This window comes from Pongo abelii, chromosome 13, assembly GCF_028885655.2.
Source record: "Pongo abelii isolate AG06213 chromosome 13, NHGRI_mPonAbe1-v2.0_pri, whole genome shotgun sequence".
NCBI lineage: Eukaryota > Metazoa > Chordata > Mammalia > Primates > Hominidae > Pongo > Pongo abelii.
In genome coordinates this window covers 24,803,777-24,828,642 of record NC_071998.2, presented here as the reverse complement: position 1 = coordinate 24,828,642, position 24,866 = coordinate 24,803,777, and the positions used below count along the sequence as shown (strand labels likewise).

Here is a 24,866-nt window from a genome sequence, read left to right as displayed (position 1 = left end):
GTTCTGAGAAGCCTGGGAGCAGCAGGGAGGGAGAAGTCAGCTCTACTCCAGGGGCTCCATAGAACTAATGAGGTTGGGGAGGGAAGCTTAAAAGATAGCCAGAGACACACTAGGAACAGAGGGGACAGCACAAGCAAAGGCACGCAGAGGGGACAACAGAGGTGTCTGGGTGGAGATGGGGAGTCCAGTGAAGTGGAGAGGAGGAAGAAGTGGCTGGAGGTAGGTCAGGGTCTGGGATGCTAAGCTTGGGCCTTCCGACCATTTAGACCCTTGCCTGTGGGCAGTCATGAAATGCTAACAGGTTTAAAAGAGGAAGTAACATGGTCAGAACCAGAAAAATCCTGGGCAGCTGAGGGAGAGGAACAGAGGTGCCAGAAGATACGCAATCGGGATTGGAGAGACCAGTTCTGTGTACTGGCTGTGGGGCAAAGGGCTGCCATGGTTGTGACAAACCCACCTGGCCAGCTGTGCCTGCATTCCTTACTCATTTTGTAATTTTTATGATGGGCAATCCCACAAACATTCTGCATTCCTTAATTTAGGGCTAGTGCTACCAGGTGGTGACCTGCCCTCCCTTCACCTGGAGTGAAGTCTCGTTTCTGGGTTCGAGTATTAGGAAATGCAGCATGCATCCCTGTTTGCTATGATATCTTCTCCTTCTGCTGCTTCTTTTCTTGCTGCCGTTGAAGTTAGAATGCTATATCTTGACATCCATGTCTCGGAGTACAGGGAGCCAAATAGTATTCTCCCATGCTGGTGAGCTAAGGTCGGGGGTGGGAGGACAGACCTTAAGGAAAAAGAGCAACTCTTGTTCTTCTATATCTCAACCAGGAAAGCCTCTCCCGGCTCATTCTTTCAATATCCTTATTTTAAGATATAAGTTAGTACAATAATTACAGAGGCATAAGCCAAATGGTAGTGGTTAACAGCTTACTATAGACAGAGTATGAGTCATAACAACTTGTGAAAGTTCACTCCTGTGTGTGGAGCTTGATACGTGGCCCTTCTTTGAAGAGGCTTACAGGCCCGGGATGGCCTCTGAGATTCTGCCACCTGGCTCACTCCACTATCCATTACCCTGTGATTCCAAGGAGTGCAAACCAATAGGAGGAAGGGTCCTGATGCGGGCCCTGAGTTGGGGGTGCAGCAGGAGGTAGTAGGAGCCATGAGGAATTCACCACCACAGAAGCAGGCAGAGGAAACAGGCAGGATGAATGGAGAGTGCAGAGGCAGGAGTGGACCCTCCCAGTAACGGCTGGTATTTACTGAAGGTTTACCATGAGAAGGATGCCTCACAGCACTCCCCACCAAGGAGGAAACTGAGGCCTGCAGAGCTTAAGTAACCTGCCTGAGGTCACTGACTGGAAAGTGGCAGTGCCAGGACTGAACCCAGGCAGTCTGAGCACACAGCACACTCTCAGCCCTGGATACTAGACTGTGAGCAACACTGGGGGCACCCTGGCCATGAGGAGTGTCACTGATGCCCTGAGAAGGCACTAAACCTGGAGTCAGACGCTGGGGTTTGAGCCGCAGCCCTGCTGTTGTCTATGTAACTTTCGGAGACTGTCCCTCTCTGAGCCTGTTTCCTCACCTGTGACATGGAGCAGAAGTTTCTACATTGTCTGGTCTCAGGGGTCTAGGCAAATCCTAGCAGAGACTGAATGGGAAGCTAAGGAAGTGGAAATGGGACATGGCCCCTACTTCAAGTAGAATGAAACCCTTGTGACCTGTTATAAGCGGAAGGTTGTGTAGCATTTCAATGGGGCAGAAACAAATCTGATACTGAAAAGCCTGTTTGGGAACCCTTGGACTAAATGTCTCAGAAGCCACACCTATTTTGAGCATTATTTCTGTCTAATCTTAAATGGTATGTGTGTGTGTGTGTGTGCATGTGTATTTGTGTGTGTGAATGAAGAGTCAAAATGACAGCAGGGTGTCTGGGCCAGGGAGAAGCTGAGAGGCTATAAAGAGGGCTAATAGCCCATAAGGTTCATTTGCTCAACAAACAGTGTAGAAAGGTCAAAACCAGGTGCTACAAAATCCTTTTCTTCTTCTTCTAGAATATAACCATAAAACAGACAACGCAGGCAGTTTCTAATTTGTAGACAGGATGTGCTCCAAATGTTTCTCCTTCCACCTCTTTTTTTTCAGGGTTCAGGTTTCCCATTACCATTTTATTATTTATTAGGTAATATTCTTTACTGAAAAGGTATGGCAGAGTTTAAGTATTTCTCAACTTAGTTACCTGGACTCTGACCATATTTTCCCAAAATGATCAATTAGGGTGAGATTGGAGCAGATGATAAGAGAGTAGCTGGGGAAGTGGTAGAAAAAGAGGAAAAGATTCTCCTAAGGTGGAAAGTTAATCCTTGGAGAAGGAAAGGAGGAAGAGAAAAAAAAAGTATGAGGAAAAGCAAAGAAAAAAAAAAGATGATATTGACAAGATAAGAAAAAAGGAGGTATACATGTTTGAAAAACCAAAACTAAAATATTCCTGATGCTAAGTTGTGAAGTGGGAAGAGGGAGGGAGGGAGGGAGGATGGGCAGTTCCTAGTGTTCCAGGGAAAGCAGGGAGGCAGTTGGGAGGAGATGCTAACTTAGGCCCACTTTCCCCAAAGTGTGACTCACAAAACACTCATCACTTGAGGACGGTTCTTGGAAAAGTTCTCTCGTCAGGCAAGCTCAGGAAACACTTCTGGGGTTACAGTGTATACCAGGGTACCAAAGGCTCTGCGGGAATGAGACCTGCTTTACATGGTTCAACCCAGCATTCCTCAAGCGTATTTGGCTCCATTTGGGGAAGCACACTTTTGGAGGAGCACTCTCTTAGGTGGTGCCCAGTGTTAGCCAGCACAGCTGTGCCACCGGTCTGAGCTGGCTTGGTTAGTTGTTCTGTCTACTCGGATTGAGATGGGCAGGAGCATGTAGCTGGCAGAGGACATTCAGAAATCTACTGTGTTGAGCCTGGGGAGTGTGTAAATTGTATCACAGGAATTTAAGCTGGTGGCTAGATTTTACTGGTCCAATATTTGACTTCAAAACAGGGAAGTCTCACATTCACCTAAACTGCAACATATCTAGACGTAGCATCCCACCCTCCAGTCTTCCTTGAAAACAGCCACCTCAGTTCAAAAATTCAGCATCATCATCACTAACTCTCTTTTACCCTCTTTACCCAAGTATATATTTTATTTATTTATTTATTTTATTTTTTTGAGACGGTGTCTCACTCTGTTGCCCAGGCTGGAGTGCAGTGGCATGATCTCGGCTCACCGCAACCTCTGCCTCCTGGGTTCAAGAGATTCTCCTGCCTCAGCCTCCCGAGTAGCTGGGATTACAGCCGCCCACCACTATGTCCAGCTAATTTTTGTATTTTTAGTAGAGACGGGGTTTCGCCATGTTGGCCAGGCTGGTCTTGAACTCCTGACTTCAAGTAATCCGCCTGCCTTGGCCTCCCAAAGTGCTGGGATTACAGGCATGAGCCACTGTGCCTAGGCCCAAATATATATTTTAATCTACCTATATGGCACCCAGACCACAGCTGTCTGTCTTCTACTCAGACAGATTTGTGGGATGCTGTCAGATGCCCTGCTGAATAAGATATGACAGCTTTGTATCCAAAGCACATCCCTCATCTACTGGCATAGCAACTGTCAAGAGAGAAACGAGATGCAGCTGGCACGGCTTGTTGTTAGTCATCCCTGCTGGCTCCTGGTGATGGTGGCTGCCTCTTCCAGGTGCTCGCTGCCACTGCTTTAATAACAGGCTCCTGAATCTTGCCGTCATTGGTATGTGCTAACTGGCATCAGACAAATGTTTCTCGATCACAGAGCTTTTCTTAAATGAATACTTGTTGGGTTAAAGTGACCTGCACTTTGCAGGACATTTACCTGTTCTCTCTTGCATTCTCCAATATTCTTCCAAGGTGACCCACAACTGCGTGGCTGTCCTGCTTGCAGGTGTTCATAGGGCCCTGGTCTGTGTCTCACTTGGCCAAAGAATTCAAACAGCCTCAAGGGGTTTGCCCACCACCTGCTCTCGTGCTTCAGTTTCCTTGTAACAGGGCTTGTTCTGCTCTCTCCTGCCTCACAGGCTTAACTCTGACACCTGGCCCCAGAGCTTCTGGTGCTTCCTACCCCAGTGGGCATCTCAGTTTCCAGGAACATGCAAGGCTCCTTTCTGCCTTGAGGTCCCTGCTCACTGGCCCCAGCTAAGAAGCCCATCTCCCTGCAGACTTTAGAACCTAGTTTATATCCTGGCTCTTCCAAGCCATTGCTCTCTCTCCTTCCTCTGAGCTTCCAAAGCATTTGGCAGCCACCATCCAATCACAGGATATTTGGGTCTGTTAACAAATTGTTCCCTGGGAGGGTCCCACTTGCCAGAAGTGGGTTGGAGGCTTCGGGACAGGGCAGGACTGAGACCTTACACTTCTTCAGAATCTCCCTGCAGCAAGTGATGCAGCACAATGCCACAGCAGTCCTCAAGTGCTTCCCCTGGGGTCATAGGGAAGGTGCACAGAGTCCCTTGACTTTGATGGAAGCCGTACACTGCCAACAATCCTCCTACCTAAAGCAGAGTTTATCTCGAAATGAAATGGACATTGGGCCTTGTAGAAATGGGCGTACTCAGACTCTTCAAATGAATTTCAATGAAATTGGGTGCTTAGATAAGTTAGATGTGTCATTGCACCTAGGAGGTTATAGTCTAAAGACATGAATTTAAGTGTTAGGGGTAATCTTGAAATATCAAAGTTATACTCTTGGGAAAATAATGCTCCTCAAATAAACTGAAAAAATTATTTCAATAAAGATGCCTCTTAGATCAATCTGATTCTCCATGCCATGGTGATGAAAGTTGACCTATCCTTAGCATTACTTTCCTAAGCAGGGCTAAAGCCCAACACATATGGATCAGATGAGCAGTGAGAAACTTTTTCTCAGACTCGGCCCAGTCCACATAACTCTCAGATGGCCCATGAATCAGACTTCTCCAGATATTTCACCAGGGGCTGGCATGCAGGCAGGCGACCTGAACTAAGGGCACTGTCTCCAGGTGCCCCAGGAGACACACTCTGACTGACTGAATAAACTTTGAAGTTACCTAAAAGTCTGACATCTAAATGGTGGTTTTGTTTTTAAAAGGAAAATACACAGCCACACAAAGCCAGGGAATAATCAGTGTGTACTTTGGAATAATTAGGGTTGTCTTTTTTTCCCAATTTTGCTGCAAGGCTACTTCCAGAAAACAAAAACAGAACAACGAAAACACTCCAGCATTTCCCTTGGCTATAGAGTTGACAGCAATAGGCAAGCACACTGTTTGGCGTTTAGCTCATCTGCACTGGTGGTGGCTGGGGGAGCTGGCTCCTCGCTGTAAGTGCCAGGTATCTGTGAAATCACTCCCCTTCCCCTGCCCTCATTACACACACATCTGATACACATCTGCACGCACACACATCCTCTCTCATTCCACCTTCCCAGGCCTCACCTGGTTGATAACATAGATGCCATAGTCCAGCTGCTGGCGCTGCAGAACTGGGTGCAAATAATATAGCCAGTACTTGAGGTGCTCCTGCCGGTTGCGGAATGGAATGATGATGGCCACCTTGTGAGGAGAGACACAGTCCCTGGGGGCGTAGCGGCCGCCCATCTTCACATTTGGGTTCTGCTTCGCCACGAGCTCCAGGTCCACAGGCATGTTAAACTCAATCAGCATGGGGCCCACTAGAGAGGTGGAGGGAGGGAGAAGTTAGCAGGCCACAGGACTCGCCACCACTCCACAGGCTGCATCAGATGGCCAGGCTGCAGCTGCAGAGGAAATGTCTCCTCCTGGGAGGCAACGTGGCCACGGAGAGGGCCCTCCTGCCCAGCATCAGGCACCACATCCAGCATTAGGGTGACCAACCATCCCCAGAAACCCCCTTCAGTGCGGGGCAAACCTAGATGGTTGGTCACTCTGTGAAGCACTCGCCTGCCCAGGACCCTCCCCGCTCAGACTCCACTGTAAAATGGAAATAATTTTTACCCAGACTTCCTGATAGGCTGTTGTAGAAATCAGTGATCATGGATGAGAAGGCAATTTCTCAAAACCCCTGAGGTTGAGACTTAGCTCTGCCACCTCCCAGCTGCGTGGCCTTGGACAAATGGCTGACATCATCTCTCTGATTCTAGCCTAACTGGGGAAGGATGTGTGTGTGTGTGTGTGTGTGTGTGTGTGCGTGCGTGGCACACACGTGTGCACATGCATGTTGGGGAAGTCAGTGTGGAGGGAGTTAGCTTCGAAGTGGAAGGTAGCAGGAGTGGCATGAGTGACCACGTCCCAGGAAGGGACTCGATGGAAGGTGAACCAAGGTCTGGGAGGGATGGAGGCAAAGAAACCCCAAAGGAGACTGAGGGAAAATAAAAGAAATAGCTGGAAACACAGAAGAATGCTTAGTAACAGAGGGGATAAAGTAACAAAGAGGAAGAAGAAGTAACAAAGAGGGAGGGATGACTCCCAAGTTTCTGGCCTAGAAGAACATGGATGCAGATGAGAGAAGTAAGTTAGTAAGAGAGTGCTTGCCTCAGAAGAAAAATGGATGAGGTGCAGATTGTGGATTGTGAGGTAACGGCAGGTGGGAAGAGGGATGAGGAAAAGGTCACATACCAGGTATGTGGTACACGTGGTGCAGTCCAGGCAACACAGGGAATCAAGGCTCTGCTGACTTGCCTTGATTCCCTCTTGACAAGTCAAGAGCCAAGACTTGAACCCAGGCTCCCCATACTCTCTGCAGACCAGACCGCCTCAAAATGTGTTCCAGAAAACATCAGACCCAGCAAGATGCTTAATGGAAAAACATGTCTCGTGGTCAAATAAGAACGGGAATGCTGCATATTAAATCCTGCTTCTGCAAAGTCACAACACACACCAAAGGCTCTGAGAAGTTGTGCAGTCGAAAAACCCCCTTGGTTATATTTAACCCACCATTTCCCAAGCTTATTTGGCTACAGAACCATTTTTCCAGGGAACACACTTTGGGAACTGTTACTCTAGTGTAACCAGCTTCACCTGTGAAGCAAATGAGCCATAAGAACAAAGGAAGGAACCTAGAGAACAGGTAGGAACACCAACCATAAGCACAGATCAAAACCTGAAACATGCTGGTGAGAACCCGCCCAGGGCCAGTGAGCAGGCTTCAGCCTGCCCTGTTTATCAATAATGCGTGGCTCTCCAAGCACCCCCTACTCCCGGAATCACTCGCCCTTCTGAATTGAACAGCACGAGAAAAAAAGCTGTGGGCCTGGTTCCTCTCACCAGATAGCTGCCTCTTCCATCCCCTTCCCCAGTACACATCTCACACCTTCCCTCCCTCCTTAGCTGACCCAGGTCCACCATCACAGGACCTGTTCCCATTAGTTCGTTTTCTTCTGAGATACAGCCCCGACCATATTACTTTCCCACTAAAACCTCCAGTGGCTCTAAGGCTGTGTGGCCCTGCACAAGGGAAGGCCAAGGCCCACAGCTGAGCAACAGGCCCTTCAATCTCAGCTCTGTCTGTCTCCTTCCCCATCCCTTAAGCCATGCCTGTCCACACTTTTCTCTTTGCCAGAAATGCCCTTCCCACTCTCCTCTAACTAGCAAACTTTTGCATTGAGAGATAGGCCTCAATCAAGCTTGGTCCTTTTACTCTCTGCACTATCACAGAGCTCAGGCAGCAGACCCTCTGGGGCAGGGAAGAAGATCCTCAGGGCTCCCTCTCTGCAGCCCTGCTCCCTCTCTGGTCATGCACCTCCCTCCTGGAGGGACAGAGGCCTTGAAGCTCAGTCCCTTGTAAGACTGCCTGCTGAGCCAGCTCCCACCTCCCAGGGTGCCCTAAAGTGAGCAGGCACTGTACTCTTCAGAGAAGACCAGGACTCAGTCAGTGGTCACCCTGGACAAGTTTTTCCCAAACCTATCATCAGAATTGCTTGAGGAAGTTAGTACAAATACAGAATCTTGGGCCCTTCCCTTAGAGAGTCTGCGGATTTTGGGAAGGACCTAAATGGCTACGTAACAAGGAGCCCAGATGATTCTCACTGGGCAAGCTGGGTAGTAGGGCTCCGATGGACCATCTGATGGGCATCTGATGTCAAGCCTTAGGGCTTTCAGGCAAAGACGGCCCTCGGGGATTCCCACCATTCACACCCTTCCCCACAAGGTCGGCCAGGCCTGGGCTGCCCAACACCCAACCCTGGGCAAAGCCCACTGGGGGGCCCTGCTGCACAGTGAACTTGTGAAAAACATGAAGAAAAGATCTGTCACAGGGCTCTTTTCACTTCAGAGGGCCCCCACAACATCTGCAGCCCCCACCCCACCTTTGGTTCTGAGGATGCTGCTAAACATAACCCCATTTTGGGGAACCCAAGAAGCACCTGGGCTGTCACCCTGCCGACTTGCTCGTACCTTCTGAAACCCACCCAGAAAACAGGAATTCACACGTGGCCTGGTCGCTTCCGCGGGACAGACACCTGCAGGCTGGAAAGTGTCCTGGTGTTGCCCCATCATGGGTATCAGAAAGGTGGTCCTGAAGTCAAGAGCCCCGGACAGGAGAAGAGATGCCTGGGCCCTGGTCCAGCTCCACCAGTGACTTTCCAGATGATCTTTGGTATCCTGAGAGTGGATAGTACAGCCACTCTCAGGGTACTGGTTTCCTCATTTGTAAACTGCAGGGACTGGACTGGATGATCTCTAAGGTCTCAGAACGCCCTGACATGTCCAGTGACACTTGGTAAACCAGGAGGAGTGCAGGGATCCAAAGCAAGATCTTTGGACAAATCCTTGCTCCCACCTTCCCTGCCCTCAGCATGAATTTCCAAGCAGACAGGAGATGTGAGTGTCCTGCATAGGAGAGGTGGAAAGAAGCCTTGATCACCAAGAGTCACATTTACCTACGTCTCCTCTTACCTCAATTCCTAGGCTTTCTCAGCTTCTTTCTTGGATGTCCATCTTTGCCCCCTTCTCTTCTCACTCTCCCTATACCCAGGTCTTTGGTTTAAGCACATGACAGCTCCCAAACCTCTGTTTCCATCTCACGTCTCTCTCCTGACCTCACAGCCAATAGAACATGGCTAGCCATATGTCATGGGCACCTCAAACTCAACCTGCCCCAAATGGACTCTCATGCAACCCCACCACCATCACCACCTATAGCCAGACCTGCTTCTCCTCAGGATTCCCTCAGCAACTGACACCACCGTCTCCCCAGGGCAGAAGCTGATACCCAGGTGGTCCATCTTCTATTCCCCCTCCTCTCTCCCCAACCCCAACACACACACTAACGCTCTCTCACCCTCACATACACACACACACACGCCCACTCGCTCCCATGCCGGGGCTGTCCACAGCATGCTGACAACCCACGGAAGCCGATCAAGCACCAAGCCAGAGAGTCTTTACTCTGAAATGTCTGTTAACTGCAAACTTGCCCTGTGATATGTATAAAGACCAATTTCAATTTGTTTCAGTTGATACTTTCTGGGTACCTACTGTGTGCCAGCCCAAGGAGGAGTGGGTTGAGGTAAGGAGGGAGGATGGACAAGACAAATCCTGCCTTCCAGGAGCTCCCTGCTGAGCATGTGGCAGAACCTAAATGAAAATTACCCTGGTTTAAGGATGGTCAAGGAGCTTGCTCCTCCAATGGCTCTGTGCAGAGCTTTATCACTGAACAGCCTCTTCTCACTCTCCTGCTCCCTTCTGAACTCGCTGTGCCCCTTGCACAACCCCCATCATGCTTCCAACACACTGAGACACCTTGACCCCCAATCCTGCCCTTCTTGCCAATCTGGCAATTTTTTCTCCACAACTCTAAGGATCTTGCAGCTCACTCCTTTGAGACAACAGACAGCAGCCCCAGACCTGGCGTTGAATGACAAATTGGGTCGAGTGCCAGCCAGGAGGCCTCCTGAATGCCCTGCACACCTCCTGCCATACTGCAGGGGCCATGCTCTGCTACACACCTGGCTCTGTCCGAGTGAGAAACTCCAGAGAGCTCAGACTCCAGGAAGGCAATGACTACCTCTATTCAGAATCATGCAGACCTGCGACCAGGTTTCAGAGCCACTGCCTGGGGTGGCGGGGAGAGGCTCTGGGAAGAGGCAGAGGGCTGAGGGCTTCATGACAGGCCTCAAGCCGAGCCAAGGCGCCCTTGCTGTGCGGCGCATGGCGTGTGCTACCACATGCTCTCGGCCCCGCTGGGCTGGCTTGTGTGTTTTCTTGGCTCTGGAAGCTGGGAGGCAGGGTTACGTAAGCAGATGAGCAGATGTAAGCTGTCCTCGGCTCCCCCAGCTCAAGCCCCGCCACGTGGGCCTCTCGGCTGGGAGTCCAGGTCATGGCCTTGCATGTAAGTCGCTCAATAACTTCAATGTGTGAGCTCAATTCAGACAAATTCCACTGCTCCCCTGCCTGGCACAGCAAACCCAAACACATACATGCCCCTCCATCAAAGGCCCTGCTAATCTAAGCCAACACCAGCATGGACTCCTGACTGGTTTTCATGCTGGCTGAAGCACTAGTTCAATCCTTTAGCCTCAGCAAAACAGGCTGAAACATCTAGTCACTGTTTGTCAACTGATTGGCCAGTGGGTCGAAAGAAGCGTTGGCCTGATGCTTTATTGTGACAATGTTTCACTAGCCCAGGAATGAAATCATAGAAGTAAAGACCATGTAGGTGTTTTTTCATTAAACTAAAGGTAATCAATGTATAGGAATGCCCTTTCTTCCAAGATTAACTGCTTCTTACTCTTTGAATATTAAAATGTCCTTTCTCTTATGAAATCATCACAGATTTTCATGCTGGACTGATTTTTAAAATTTAATTAAAAAAAAAATCCTTCCTTGGCAGCCATGGGTCAGGCCTCTAAGTTTCTTTTGAAAATTTCCTGGACAGGAAATTCAAGTATTCAGGAAACATTTGGGAACACGTGGAACTAGGCAGTGCCTAGAACTCTGTGGTTCTGAGAGTTGGGATACTGGAATTTCTTCTTGGGTCTCAGACCTGACAGTACACTGCACAGCCCCTCTTCACAAACCAGCTCCCCAACCAGTGCTGTTCCACAGGCTCATGTGGGTGGGCCGCTTCTCTCTGTACCAATCTTCCAAAGGCCAGGTGTGCACCGCAAGCTGAGCCAGGCATTACCACCAAATTCCCCAGCCTGAGAAAAGATTTGCTTGCAGCATTCTCATGAAATCACGGTGCCCCTTGAGGCCCCTTGGGCTAGAAATGAGAAGCACCATTTACTTTACGTGGCTCACCCGTCATTCTGGGAAGAGCACAAGCTCTCTAAGTCTGCAAGGGCTTCAATCTAACAAATCTAACGGCTGCCTGGCCTTACCTCAAACACCACCCCCCAAGGAAGCCTTCCCAGACCACTCAAGGTTGGTTCTTAAGCATTTCACCCACTTCCCCTAAGCATTCACAGCACCACATCCATTCATATTCAAACATGTACCCAGTTAGTATGTATCATGTGCCAGGTGGTACAGGGCATGCAGGGGTTGGCAGGGGAGTGGGCGGCAGGGTGAGCAAGTAAAGAAGAGGTCTTTGAGGCCGGGCGTGGTGGCTCACGTCTGTAATCCCAGCACTTTGGGAGGCTGAGACAGGCAGGTCACCTTGAGGTCAGGGGTTTGAGACCAGCCTGGCCAACATGGTGAAACCCCATCTCTACTAAACCTCATCTCTACTAAAAATACAAAAATTAACCGGGTGTGGTGTAGCTGTAATCCCAGCTACTTAGGAGGCTGAGGCAGGAGAATTTCTTGAACCTGGGAGGTGAAGGTTGCAGTGAGCCGAAATCACGCCATTGTACTCCAGCCTGGGCGACAGAGCAAGACTGTCTCAACAACAACAAAAAAAGGTCTTTACCCCCAGGAGTCAAGGAGACCAGCAAAGCCAACAGTACTGGTGAGTGTGACAGGTAAACAATAAGCTAAAACTAGCACAGAAGGGGAATCAACTAGGGGACAGGAAGAGAGTCAAGGAAAGGTTTGCAAAGAAGCAGCTCCTCCATCAGGGCCCCTCAGTCCTCTTGGGAGGATTCATCACAGAGTTGTGTCCACTTGGCTGCCATGCACATGGGAGTACGCCAACAAATCCTAGCTGTGTGGGTGGCGCGCAGCTATCCTCTCCACTTCTCTGCCACCTGCACAAGTAACAAAGGTTTCCATAAACCTACAAGAAAACCTGACAGAAGAGCAGGGGATGGAGAGCCACCAGAAGGGACTCTCGATTCTCACGTGAAGCATTTTGCACTGAGTTTCAAAATCTAACTCATGAAGGCTTCGAAGGTGTAGGAAATGATTTATTTATTTTTTTTCTTTTTGAGACGGAGTCTCGCTCTGTCGCCAGGCTAGAATGCAGTGGCACAATCTTGGCTCACTACAACCTCCGCCTCCCGGGTTCAAGCGATTCTCCTGCCACAGCCCCCGAGTAGCTGGGACTACAGGCGCACGCCACCACGCCCAGTTAATTTTTGTATTTTCAGTAGAGATGGGGTTTCACCATGTTGGTCAGGATGGTCTCGATCTCTTGACCTCATGATCTGCCTGCCTTGGCCTCCCACAGTGCTGGGATTACAGGCACGAGCCACCGCGCTTGGCTGGTTTGTTTCTTAAATCAGATGTTTGTGGTATTTTTCTTTATACCTTTGGTTATATCTTTAAACTTGAACAATAAATATTTTAAAATATGACCCACAGATGGGAAAGGTGACCCCCTCCCTAGTCCCATTCCTAATAAGGAAGTATCTTCCAAAATAAGGATGTCAAAACATACAACTCAGTGACCAGAAAACAGGAATAGTCTATTCTTAATGCTGATATGATATGTCTTGGGTACACCACACACAAACACAAGTTCAACACCCCCAACACCCATTGTCCTTTCCACCAACTCACCATCCAAGCCACTATTTGTTTCTTTCCCTAGGACCTCTTTTTCTTTTCTTTCTTTTTTTTTTTTTTTTTTTTTAAGAGACAGTTTCTCGCTCTGTCACCCAGACCAGAGTGCAATGGCATGATTATCGAACTCCTGGGCTCAAGCAATCCTCTCGCCTCAGCCTCCCGTGGGACTACAGCGCATGCCACCACACCCAGCTAAGTGAGAAACATTTTTTCAACAGGAAACAGAATACATCTGTGGTCTCAGTACCCTGCATTTGGGAACAGAGAGAAAAACAAAGAATTTGCTGAAAAAAATAGGCCAGGTGCGGTGGCTCACACCTGTAATTCCAGCATTTTGGGAGGCTGAGGTGGGTGGATCACCTGAGGCCAGGAGTTTGAGACCAGCCTGGCCAACATGGTGAAACCATGTCTCTATTAAAAATACAAAAATTAGCCGGGCGTGGTGGCACTTGCCTGTGATCCCAGCTACCTGGGAGGCTGAAGAAGGAGAATCGCTGGAACCTGGGAGGTGGAGGCTGCAGTGAGCCGAGATCATGCCACTGCACTCTAGCCCGGGCAACAAAGCAAGACTCCATCTCAAAAACAAAAGACTCCATTTCAAAAAGAAAAAAATAATAAAAAATTAATAAATTAAAGGAGACTGCCAGACAAGGTCCACACAGCAGACCCTAGGTGGCCAAGTGGGAAGCTGGACCAACTGGGCACAGTGGGGCCAGTTGCTCATCCATTCATCTGTGCTCAGAAACAGTCCTGCCACATGCCTGACCTGCCACACTTGGTAGTTCTTCTAAAACATGACTTAAAAGTGACTTCGTCAGCAATGAACCGCTGACTGACCTCAGTGGAACTGCCATTTCTCATGCCTTGCTCTCTCCCTCATTAAAGTCCCACTCAACCTTCACAGGCCAAGCACTCAAGCTTGCTTTCACAATGCTGGTAGGTTTCCGTCTATTGCAGAGGCTTTCACGCTGTGCAGCACAAGAAGACTCATCTGCAGAAGTATGTGAATTTGCAGATTCTTGGGTCCTACTCACCAGATTGATTTGATAAGCCCGGGGCAGGGGCCCAGGAATCTGCATTTTAACAAGCACTCTAGGTAACTGCAATTGTGATGCAATTCCCTGGACTACATTTTGAGAAACGCCGGTTTACAGGTTCACTTATTAACTACCACTTCCCTCCCACCCCCATGAAGCTATTTAAGAATGAGGCCAAGAAAAACAACTTATACTCAGGAACTACTGTGCATTTTCCTCTCTGAAAATGTGTAACATGTTTTGCTTTCAGCTTTTGCAAATAGTCAAATATAATAATTATGTTGGGACCCATGGTTTGAATATCTTTTTTTTTTTTTTTTTTGAAACTGGGTCTTGCTCTGTAGCCCAGGCTGGATTGCAGTGGTGCCAGCTCACTGCAGCCTCAAACTGCTGGGCCCAAGCGATCCTTCTGGGCTGTGGTCTCGGCCTCCTGAGTAGCTGGGATCACAGGCACGAGCCACATAGCTCAGCTAATTTTTAAATTTTTTGTAGAGATAAGGTCTCATTTGAGATGTTGCCAGGAAAGTCTCAAGCTCCTGGTCTCAAGAGATTTTCCTGTCTTGGCCTCCCAAAGTGTTGGAATTACAGGCATGAGCCACCGTCCCCGACTAAATATCTACCTTTTCACTCTTCCTCTTAATTTTCTAAGTTCCATTTCTCTTTAATTATTTATTTTTGAGGAGGAGTCTCACTCTGTCGCCCAGGCTAGAGTGCAGTGGTGCGATCTCAGCTCACTGCAACCTCCGCCTCCCAGGTTTCAAGCGATTCTCCTGCCTCAGCCTCCCAAGTAGGTGGGACTACAGGCACGTGCCACCACACCTGGCTAATTTTTTGTATTTTTAGTAGAGCTGGGGTTTCACCATGTTGGCCAGGATGGTCTCGATCTCCTGACCTCGTGATCCACCCACCTTGGCTTCCCAAAGTGCTGGGATTACAGGCATGAGCCACCATACCCAGCCCATTTTCTCTTTTTCTGATTTTAAATTTATATTGGTCCTTTTTATGGTATGTGTTCTTATAAGCCACCTCAAAAACTTCAGGAAACAGGTAAAGCAACAATTTTTTGAAGTTCAAACCAAATGTCATCCCCTCTTCAGAGCTCTCCCCAGTCCCCTCTCAGGACCAATCAGTCCCCACTCCATATGCCTGCAAAATCCTTCACAAACCTTGGCTGGAGCCCTGCAGGGATGAGGCACTAGTCGACCTGCCTGCTTCCTCCCTTAGAATCTTGAGGGCAGGGGTTGTGTCCCATTCCTTTCTATGCTGGGACAGTTCCTGGCAGCAAGAGCAGCAATCATGTGTTGACCCACACTGCACTTGTTCAACTAAGAGGTGAGAAGCTGAACTCACAGAGCTGGGAGTCATCTTGCCTTTGATGTTTTAGAATCTAAGATTTTAGTCTTAAATTACAGTTAAGATCAAGGTGGGGCAAAAACACTCTAATTTCTGCCAGACGAGGTCTTCAAAGCAAGCCTAGGTGGCCAAGTGGGAAGCTGGACCAAGTGGGCAAAGTTGGGCCAGTTGCTCGTCCATTCATCTGTGCTCAGAAACAGTCTGCCACATGAGGCCTTTTGTTTCTAGGTTTAGCACCTGATTCATGAGCTACAGCCACCACCTCCCAACCCCTCCAGCATCCCATCAATTTTAAAATAAGTTTTCTCCAGACTCTAGGCCTAACATCTGACACTTTGTGGCAATGGATGGCCTAACCTCCTAATAAAAATGGTGCATTTTCTTGGCTAAGCCTCACATAGCCACACCAAACAGGCTCTTCACCAAATGTCACTATTTCCTTGAGAGAATAACCCCAAAGCTCAAAGTTTTACATGGGTCACAAAATCACCAGAAAAACCTCAGGTGGTCACTCAGCCCAGGATGCTGTCGCCAAGGCCTACATCTAAGGAAACAGCGCCATGATCAGATTCTGCCACCTCAAACGGCCAGGATCCACCTCGAACCAGACCCTAGGGAATCCTGGCAGACAAGGGCCAATAGAGCCGTGGGAATTATGTGTGGGCCCCACGGTTACACAGGAAAGAAACTGAAGGCCAGAGAGGAAGACAGACTTCCTCAAGAACACTCTTGGAATGGCAAAAAAGCTGTCCTAACTTCCCCTTAAATAATCTTCCAGGGTTCTGATATTCCTGGACGCATCCACACAGTGGACAGCAAATCACAGCACATGTGCCTTTACCGTCCCTGCGCTGTACCCATGGGGATTCTGTCTCAGAATCTTTTCCAATTTAGGGGCCCGGGGGGCCTTCAACTGATGGAGGTGGCATAAAAGTGAATCTTATTTGACATCACTGATCTAAACCATTCTCAAGCATTACTTCTATACCATATGTGGTCACAGATCCCCAATTCTGTGGGGCAGTAGAAACAAGGAGAGGACGTGGGGAAACCTCTGGGAGACCCCAGAACAGGCAGCATGACAGTTCCACTTCTGTCCAGTGGGGAAGCCATAGAAATGCAAAGCCTTGGGGTCAAGAAAGAGTGACTGGGGGTCACAGGCTTTTAAAGCCCAGTAAACAGGCTCCCAAGTGTTTGGTCTCTGGAGGAAAAAGTCCCAAGAGGAATTTCTGCTTTCTTTGGTCCTCACCCAAGGGCAGATTCCTCCTTCTCACTCCTTCCGCTGGAATTTCTGGAAACTGTGGAAACTGTGCCTGCCCACAGATATCTCTACCAGGAAAAAGCTCTGAGGCCTACTTGCCTATAAACCCCATATTAGCCCCAGGAAGATCTTGCTGTATATCTGTCCTTTTAGAACTAGAGCGCTTCCAGAAGGGATGATTTTAGCTTCTCAGAAAGGATCAGAATGGTATAGGCATCTGGCGTTTTATTTTAAGACTTTCACCTCCAGGCTGGGGCAGCCACCTGCCTCTTCTGGGCTCTCCTCTCAACCTGGAGCCAGTCACTGACAAGCAGCCCAGGAAGAACTCCAGAGTCACACTTACCACTACTCCCTCTAGGGTCCCATGCCTCACTGCCAAGTCAGGATGCTGGTGAGGATGCTTTGCTTTGCACCTCCTTAGGCCATTTGTTAGAAGAGATTTAGACATTTGACACACAGTCTACAGGAACTAAATGCAATTTTCTTTCTTTCTTTTCTTTTTTCTTTTTTTTTTTTTTTTTTTTTGACACAGAGTCTCACTCTGTCACTCAGGTTGGAGTGCAGTGGTACAATTTCAGCTCACTGCAGCCTCTACCTCCTGGGTTCAAGTGATTCTCTTGCCTCAGCCTACTGAGTACCTGGGAATATAGGTGCATGTCACCACACACCACATCCAGCTAATTGTTGTATTTTTAGTAAAGACGGGGTTTCGCCATGTTGGCCAGGCTGGTCTTGAACTCCCGACCTCAGGTGATCCACCCGCCTCAGCCTCCCAAAGTGCTGGGATTACAGGCAAGAGCCACCACACCTGGCCCCCAAATGCAATTTTCAAGGGAAGGCAACACAGTAGGAAGGAATCACAGGAGGAAGGAATCACAGGCTACGTTTCAAATCACTCCTCCACCTCTAAAAAGCTACAGGCAAGTTTTATAACCTCTCTAAACTTTGTTGGTGACAACACAGTTCCTAACACACACTAGGCCTATGACATATATTTGCTGAATAAATACAAGAATAATATTTGTATGTGGACCTCACACTCTAAGAGGAAGACAAGTCATTCTTTTTTTTTTTTTTTTTCCCCCCTGAGATGGAGTGTCTCCATCACCCAGTCTGGAGTGCAATGGTGCCATCCCAGCTTACTGCAACCTCCCCCTCAGGTTCAAGCGATTCTCCCACCTCAGCCTCCCAAGTAGCTGGGATTAGAGGCACCCGCCACCACGCCCAGCTAATTTTTGCATTTTCATAGAGACAGGGTTTCACCATGTTGGCCAGGCTGGTCTTGAACTCCTGACCTCAGGTGATCTGCCCACCTCGGCCTCCCAAAATGCTGGGATTACAGGTGTGAGCCCCCACGCCCAGCCAAGTCATTCTTAATAGAATCCAGTAGAGGATAAGGTGTCATAAAAAGAGACTGTTTGCTGAGGAGAGTCAGCAGAGTTCAACTATACCAGCATACCTAAAATATGGAAGAACAAAGGGCATTAACATAGTTACAGAAAAAGAAGAGCGCTGGTGAGAGACTGCACAAAACAATGGGAAAAACAGTTTAATGTTCCAACAAAATACAGCATGAGCGAAGTGAACATATATATAATAGATGCAGGAGGCTGAGGTGGAAAGATCGCTTGAGGCCAGGAGTTCAAGATTGGCCTGAGCAACATATTAAGACTCCCATCTCTAAAAAATAAAATAAAATTAGCGAAGTCTGGTGGTGCACACCTGTAGTCCCAACTACTCAGGAGGCTGAGGTGGGAGGATCACTTAAGCCCAGGATTGCGAGGCCACAATGAGTCATGATCATACCACTGCTCTCCAGTCTGGGTGACAGAGCAAAACCCCAGCTCTTAAAAAAAATTGTAAATAAATAAGTAAGTAACAGATTCAGAGATATCTGCAATGTCTGAGACCAGGAAGGGATTAATATCCAGGACGTATAAGGAATTCCTGCATATCTTCAAGAAAAATATAAGAACTCCAGTGAAAAACAGGCAAAGGATTATAATGAATAAGCAATTTACCTAAGAGGAATCCCAAAGACCATGAGGCATATGAAGAAATGCTCCAGCTCATTAGTAATCAGAGAAAAGCAAGTTAAAACGAAGAGTTATCCTAGCACATCATCCATTAGTTTGGCAAAAAATAGGAAGCTGATTAATGCTGATTATTCACGGAGACGCAGAGCCTGTCATGCTCTGCTGGTGGAAATGTAAACTGAGGCAGCCATTCTGGAGCTGTGTCTGCCACCCCTGAATCAACATAAACATGCTCACACGTTGCCCATAAAGGAAATGTTTAAGGATTTTCCTCACAGCAATATTTGCGAAGGTAATGCTGGAGGCAGTCCAGGAGTCCCTCATTACAGAAGGGAAAAAGAAACACTGGGATGGATGACAATCATGAGGTATTATTCAGCAGTTAGAATCAACATGCTGGACATATACACGGCAACATGGATGGACCTTAAAAACAAAGGTGCACACTTGGCACCAATTCTTGTTTTCTAATTATGATTCTCTACTAAAAGGAACTAGAGCTCATTGGAGAAGTGACTGACTCTAGGGCTGAGTTGGGGAAAGAACAAGAGGACCATGGAACTTCTTGCTGTGCCTAAAAGTAAAAAAAAAAATGCTCAAAGAATAATAGGATATGTCAAAAGGAACCAGGAACCTCTAAAGAGGAATCCCAAAGACCACTCCCGTAAAGGGGATCTATTGGCTAAATCTGGGATAGTCTGAACATCAGAATACATAATGATAGTAAAGGATTATGATTTAATGAAGTAAGGATGCATAGGTCTGCATTAATATATGAATTAATTAATAGGGAAAAAGGGTAAGCTCTTCCTTATAGAAGAATGCCAATTAACAAACATAGAAGGAATAATGGAATTAGAAAACCATCAACTAACTGATTCAGGCAAGAATCATTTGTAGATGCTAAAACTCAGTGGATATAAAGAAAACAATGAAAGGTAAGAAAAAAAAAGTGGATGAAAGTTTGAGGAGTAACAGGATATTTACATAATCTCAAAGTATATGCCCATAAGATACTTTAAAAATTTTTTTATTTATTTACTTTTTTTTTTGAGACAGAGTCTCACTCTGTCACCCTGGCTAGAGTGCAGCGGCATGATCTCGGCTCACTGCAACCTCCGCCTCCCAGGCTCAAGCAAGCCTTGTGCCTCAGCCTCCTGAGTAGCTGGAACTACAAATGCGCCACCACGCCAGGCTAATTTTTTGTATTTTTTATAGAGATGGCGTTTCACCATGTTATGTTGACTAGGATGGTTTCAAACTTCTGACCTCAAGCAATTTGCCCACCTCAGCCTCCTAAAGTGCTGGGATTACAGACATGAGCCACTACGCCTGGCCAGATAGTTTTAATTTAAAATGGTAAAATAGTAACTATAATGGAGTAATGCCAAATGCCACTACAATGAAATCCTCAAGGTTCACACTGCCAATAAGGAACAAACTGACAGTGTGTTTCTCTAGATCTCGTTACACTGAGAAGAACTCAGCATCATTTCAGTGGTATTCCTGTCAAAAGTGAATAACCTGAATCTGATCAGGAGGAAACATCAGACAGACCTAAACTGAGAGACCTTCTACAAAATAACTGGCCTGTACTCTTCAACAATGTCACTGTCATGAAATCCAAAGGGCTTGGGAATTATTCCAGATTACAAGACACTAAGAGACATGACAACTGAATACAACACATGGTTTTCTTCTACCATCAAGGCTATTATTTGGGCACCTGACAAAGTCTTCCTAAGACCTGTAGATGACATAGCAGAAATGTTTCAATGTTGATTTCCTGATTGTTAATTATACTATGTTTATATATATTTTTAAATCACCTTGTTGTTAGGAAATATACACTGAATAAGGGTAAAAGGAGATATATATATATATATATATATATATACACACACACACACACATATGCACACACACATATATATACACATATATACACACACATATATATGAGAGAGAGATCTAGATATATCTATCTAAAATTATATTAATATCTATCTGTCTACAGGTAGATACACACACACACACAGAAAGAGAGAAGGAAAAAGTAAATATAGTAAAATGTTAACATTTAGGGACTCCAGAGGATATCCAGGAATTCTTTGTATTAGTCTAACAACTTTTCTGTAAGTCTGAAGTTATGTCAAACTTTTTAAAAATAAAAAAAAAAAAACCAGAACTGGATGAAAAACATACAATCAAAATGAGCTATAAAATGCCATTTACATATGTTTTAAAAATGTATATATACTGTATGACTCCATTTATGTGACATCCTCAAAAAGACAGAACAATAGTAATGAAGAATAGATCAGTGGTTGCCTGGGATTAAGGGTGGGAGGAGAATGTGACTGCAAGAGGGATTTTTTTGGTGTGATGGAACTGTTCTGTATCCTGATTGTGGTGGTAGATACACAAAAATATGTATGTGTTAAAATTTATAGACTATATGCCAAAAAGCCAATTTTATTGTAGGTTAATCTAAAAAAAGGTTTTTTAAAGTTAAGAATACATCTATATATAAAGCAGTGGCTTCCATTTTGGCAAGAGCAAAAACAGATACACAAACTATAAATACATTAGAATAGTTGCCTATGATATACCTGGGAAATAGAAGTGGGAATGAGGACAAAATAAAACAAATACATAAGGCAAGAGAGTCCGTGAGTAGACCCCAATGATGATTATTGGCCATGAAAGGAAGCTTGATGGCTGGATGGAAAGAAGGAAGGAAGGAAATAAGTAAGGGAGAGATGGCAGATGGAGCTGGATGTGTCCTTCCAGGGCTGTACAAAGGAGGGGGGACCCCAACCCCTAGTCCAGACAAAGGTCCCTAAGGCAGGTGTACAGTATTGTGGGGATGAATTCATCAGCCACGAGAGACTGACCCATCTAATGTTAAATTCACTTCCCTGCTCTGACTGCTGACTCACCAGCTGTTAGCTTATACTGCGGCTTCCCTTGCAGTTAATTCAGCCAGAGAATTCTAAGCTACTCAACAACAGTTCTAATCTTCCCAGTAAAGCTGCAACTTTGCATTCCAGTATGTAAGTAAGTCTCCTGGGAGTTTTATTACTGAGTCAGCTGCCCCTCTAATCAGTTTTGGAGCCCTGACAGATTTTCTGGAGCTGCGGTGCTGATTACGAGCACATCCTTCTCTCTCCACCTAGAACCAGACCTCTCGGACTGTGGAGGGCCCACTGCTCCTATGGGCCATCTGGGCACTCAGCCAGCCATGTACTCCTGGCAATACCTCTCTGGTGTCAGGGCTACTTTAAATGTAGCCAGCTCCAATTTCCTTCTCTAAGGAGTGGGGATAATTATGCCTTCCTTTCAGATGTAAGTGAAATAATACATATACATACATATTGCAGTGCTTGGCACTAATAGATGTTCAATAAATATTACTTTCCCTTCTCCCCCGACTCCTTAGAACTTCAAAGCTTACAAATTACTACAGCTCTATCAGCACACATGGCTAAATTTTCACATTTCTACTCTTAGCCACTACAATCAGTGATAGATTTGGAGGAAAAGTCTGGGACCTTAAAGGGTCCCTGGAGTATTACATAAAGCTTCTTGCAGCGTTGAGAGTTGAACAGAAATTCTGTTCATCTTTTGCTGTCGAAGCCAAGTTGGTGGCTTCTAAAGAACCAACTTAGAAGAAAACTCAGGAGAAAAATTTCATCATTTTGGGATAGTGAAGACCTGCTTAAGTATGAAAGCAACCTGAAGGAAAACATAGATTTAAACACATAAAAATTCAAAACTTCTGGCCGAGTGCAGTGGCTCACACCTGTAACCCCAGCACTTTGGGAGGATCATTTGAGGTCAGGAGTTTGAGATCAGCTTGACCTACATAGTGAAACCCCGTTTCTACTAAAATACAAAAATTAGCTGGGCGTGGTGGCGGGCGCCTGTAATCACAGCTTCTCGGGAAGCTGAGGCAGGAGAATCGCTTGAACCCAGGAGGCAGAGGTTGCAGTGAGCCGAGATTTCACCACTGCACTCCAGCCTGGGCGACAGAGCAAGACTCCCTCTCCAAAAAGTAACATAACATAATGTAACATAACATAACATAACATAACATAAAAACTTCTATATAGCTAAAGAAACCGGAGATAAAGAAGAGTGACAGATGGAGAGACCATATTTACAAATGATATGTAATAAACAAGTAAAATCCACAATATAAAAAGCTCCTGCAAACATATTTTTAAAACTAATAGAAAAATGGGTTAAAAGAAAAAGGGTAAAAAAAAAAAATGGGCCAAAAAAAGGGTAAAAAAAAAAGGTTAAAAAAAAGAAAAAAAAAAAGTCAGCTGGGTACAGTGGCTCACACCTGTAATCCCAGCACTTTGGGAGGCCAAGGCAGGTGAATCACTTGAGGCCAGTTTGAAACCAGCCTGGCCAACGTGGCAAAACCCCATCTCTGCTAAAAATACAAATATTAGCCAGGTGTGGTGGCACACACCTGTAGTCCCAGATACTTGGGAGGCTAAGGTGTGAGAATCACTTGAACCTGGGAGGCGGTGGCTGCAGTGAGCCAAGATCGGACAACTGCACTCCAGCCTGGGGGATAGAGTGAGACTCCATTTCAAAAAAAAAGAAAAAAGAAAAAATACTCACATAAGAAATACAAATGGGCAAGCCAGCCATGGTGGCTCATGCCTGTAGTTCCAGCTACTCAGAAGGCTGAGGCGGGAAGATCATTTGAGCCCAGGAGTTCGAGTCCAGCCTGGGCAACATGGCAAAGACTCCCATCTTGAAAGAAAGAATGAAAAAAGAAAGACAGATGGCCAATAAACACGTGAAAATCTGCTTAACTTCATCAGTAATCAGAGAAACATATTAAAACAAGATACTATGTCTGAATATGATACCGGCAAATATATAAAGGTTAGTAACATCCAGGGCTGGTATGAGTGTGAGGAATAAGCACTCTTATACACTGTTAATGAGAAAAAGCCAGAGGGCAAACTGACAGTATCTATCAAAATGTTTAAAGTGCATGATCTTTAAATCTCAAATCAGTAACCTAACCTTCTACCTTAAGACACCAGAAAAAGCAAACTTAACCAAAAGCGAACTTAACCAAAAGCAAGCAGAATGAAAGAATTAATAAAGATTAGAGAAGTTAATGAAGCAGAAAAATAAGAACAAAGAGAACAAATAATGAACTCAAAGTTGGTGCTTTGAAAAGATAAATAAAAATGACAAGCTTTTGGCAAGACTAAGAAAAAAAGAAAATTCAAATTATTAATCAGTAATGAAAGAGGGACTATCCCTACACCAACTTTAACAGAAATAAAAAGGATCATAAGGAATCACTATGAAATGTATGCCAACAAATTAGATGACTTAGATGAAGCAAACTCCTTGGAAGACACAAACTATCAAAACTGACTTAAGAAAAAATAGAAGGTCTGAATACACCTATAACCAGAAACTGAATTAGGAATCAAAAAGTTTCCCACAAAGAAAACATCAGGCCCAGATGGCTTTACTGGTGAACTCTACCAGATATTTAAAGAAGAATTAATAAAAACCGACCACAAACTCTCTCAAAATACAGAAGAGGAAGGAACACTTCCCTACTCATTTTTTGAGGCAGTATTACCCTGATACCAAAACCAAAGATCTCACAAGGAAAGAAAACGAACAGACCCTTTCTGACAGTGGTAAACAACTATGAAAGAGAAGAAAGGGAAGGGGAGGGGAGAGGAGGGGAAAAGAAGGGAGGGGAGGGGAGGGGGGAGAGAGAGAGAGAGAGGAAGGAAGGAAGGGAGGGAGGGAGGGAGGGAGGGAGGGAAAGACTACAGACCACTATCTGTTACGAATACAAATCAACAAAATACCAGCAAACTCAATCCAGCAACAAATAAAAAGAATTATACACCATGACCAAGTGGGATTTATCCCAGGTATGCAAGATTAATATCTGAAAAATCAATGTATAATATACCATATCAATAGAATAAATGACAAAAAACACATGATCATCTCAACAGACACAGAAAAGCATTTGACAAAACCCATCACCTTTTCATGATAAAAATACTCAACAAACCAGGAATAGAAAGGAACTTCCTCAACCTAATAAAGGGCACCTAGGAAAAACCCACTGCTAACATCATTCTTAATAGTCAAAGACTGGATATTTTCCCGCTAACAAGACAAGTATGTTGTCTCTTAGCGTATCTACTTAACATTGTACTGGAGGTTTTCACGGGGCATTTAGGCAAGAAAAAGAGC

At 46.1% G+C, this 24,866-nt stretch overlaps 1 protein-coding gene across 1 annotated transcript in view; it reads right to left on the bottom strand.

Moving 5' to 3' along the window:
- The window catches only part of B4GALT1 (beta-1,4-galactosyltransferase 1), a 56,651-nt gene that overhangs the window by 18,957 nt on the left and 12,828 nt on the right, over positions 1-24,866 (bottom strand). The window contains exon 2 of the mRNA XM_002819701.5: positions 5,488-5,723. Coding sequence (XP_002819747.3) covers positions 5,488-5,723 — 236 coding nt within the window. The remainder of the gene's footprint in view (positions 1-5,487; positions 5,724-24,866) is intronic.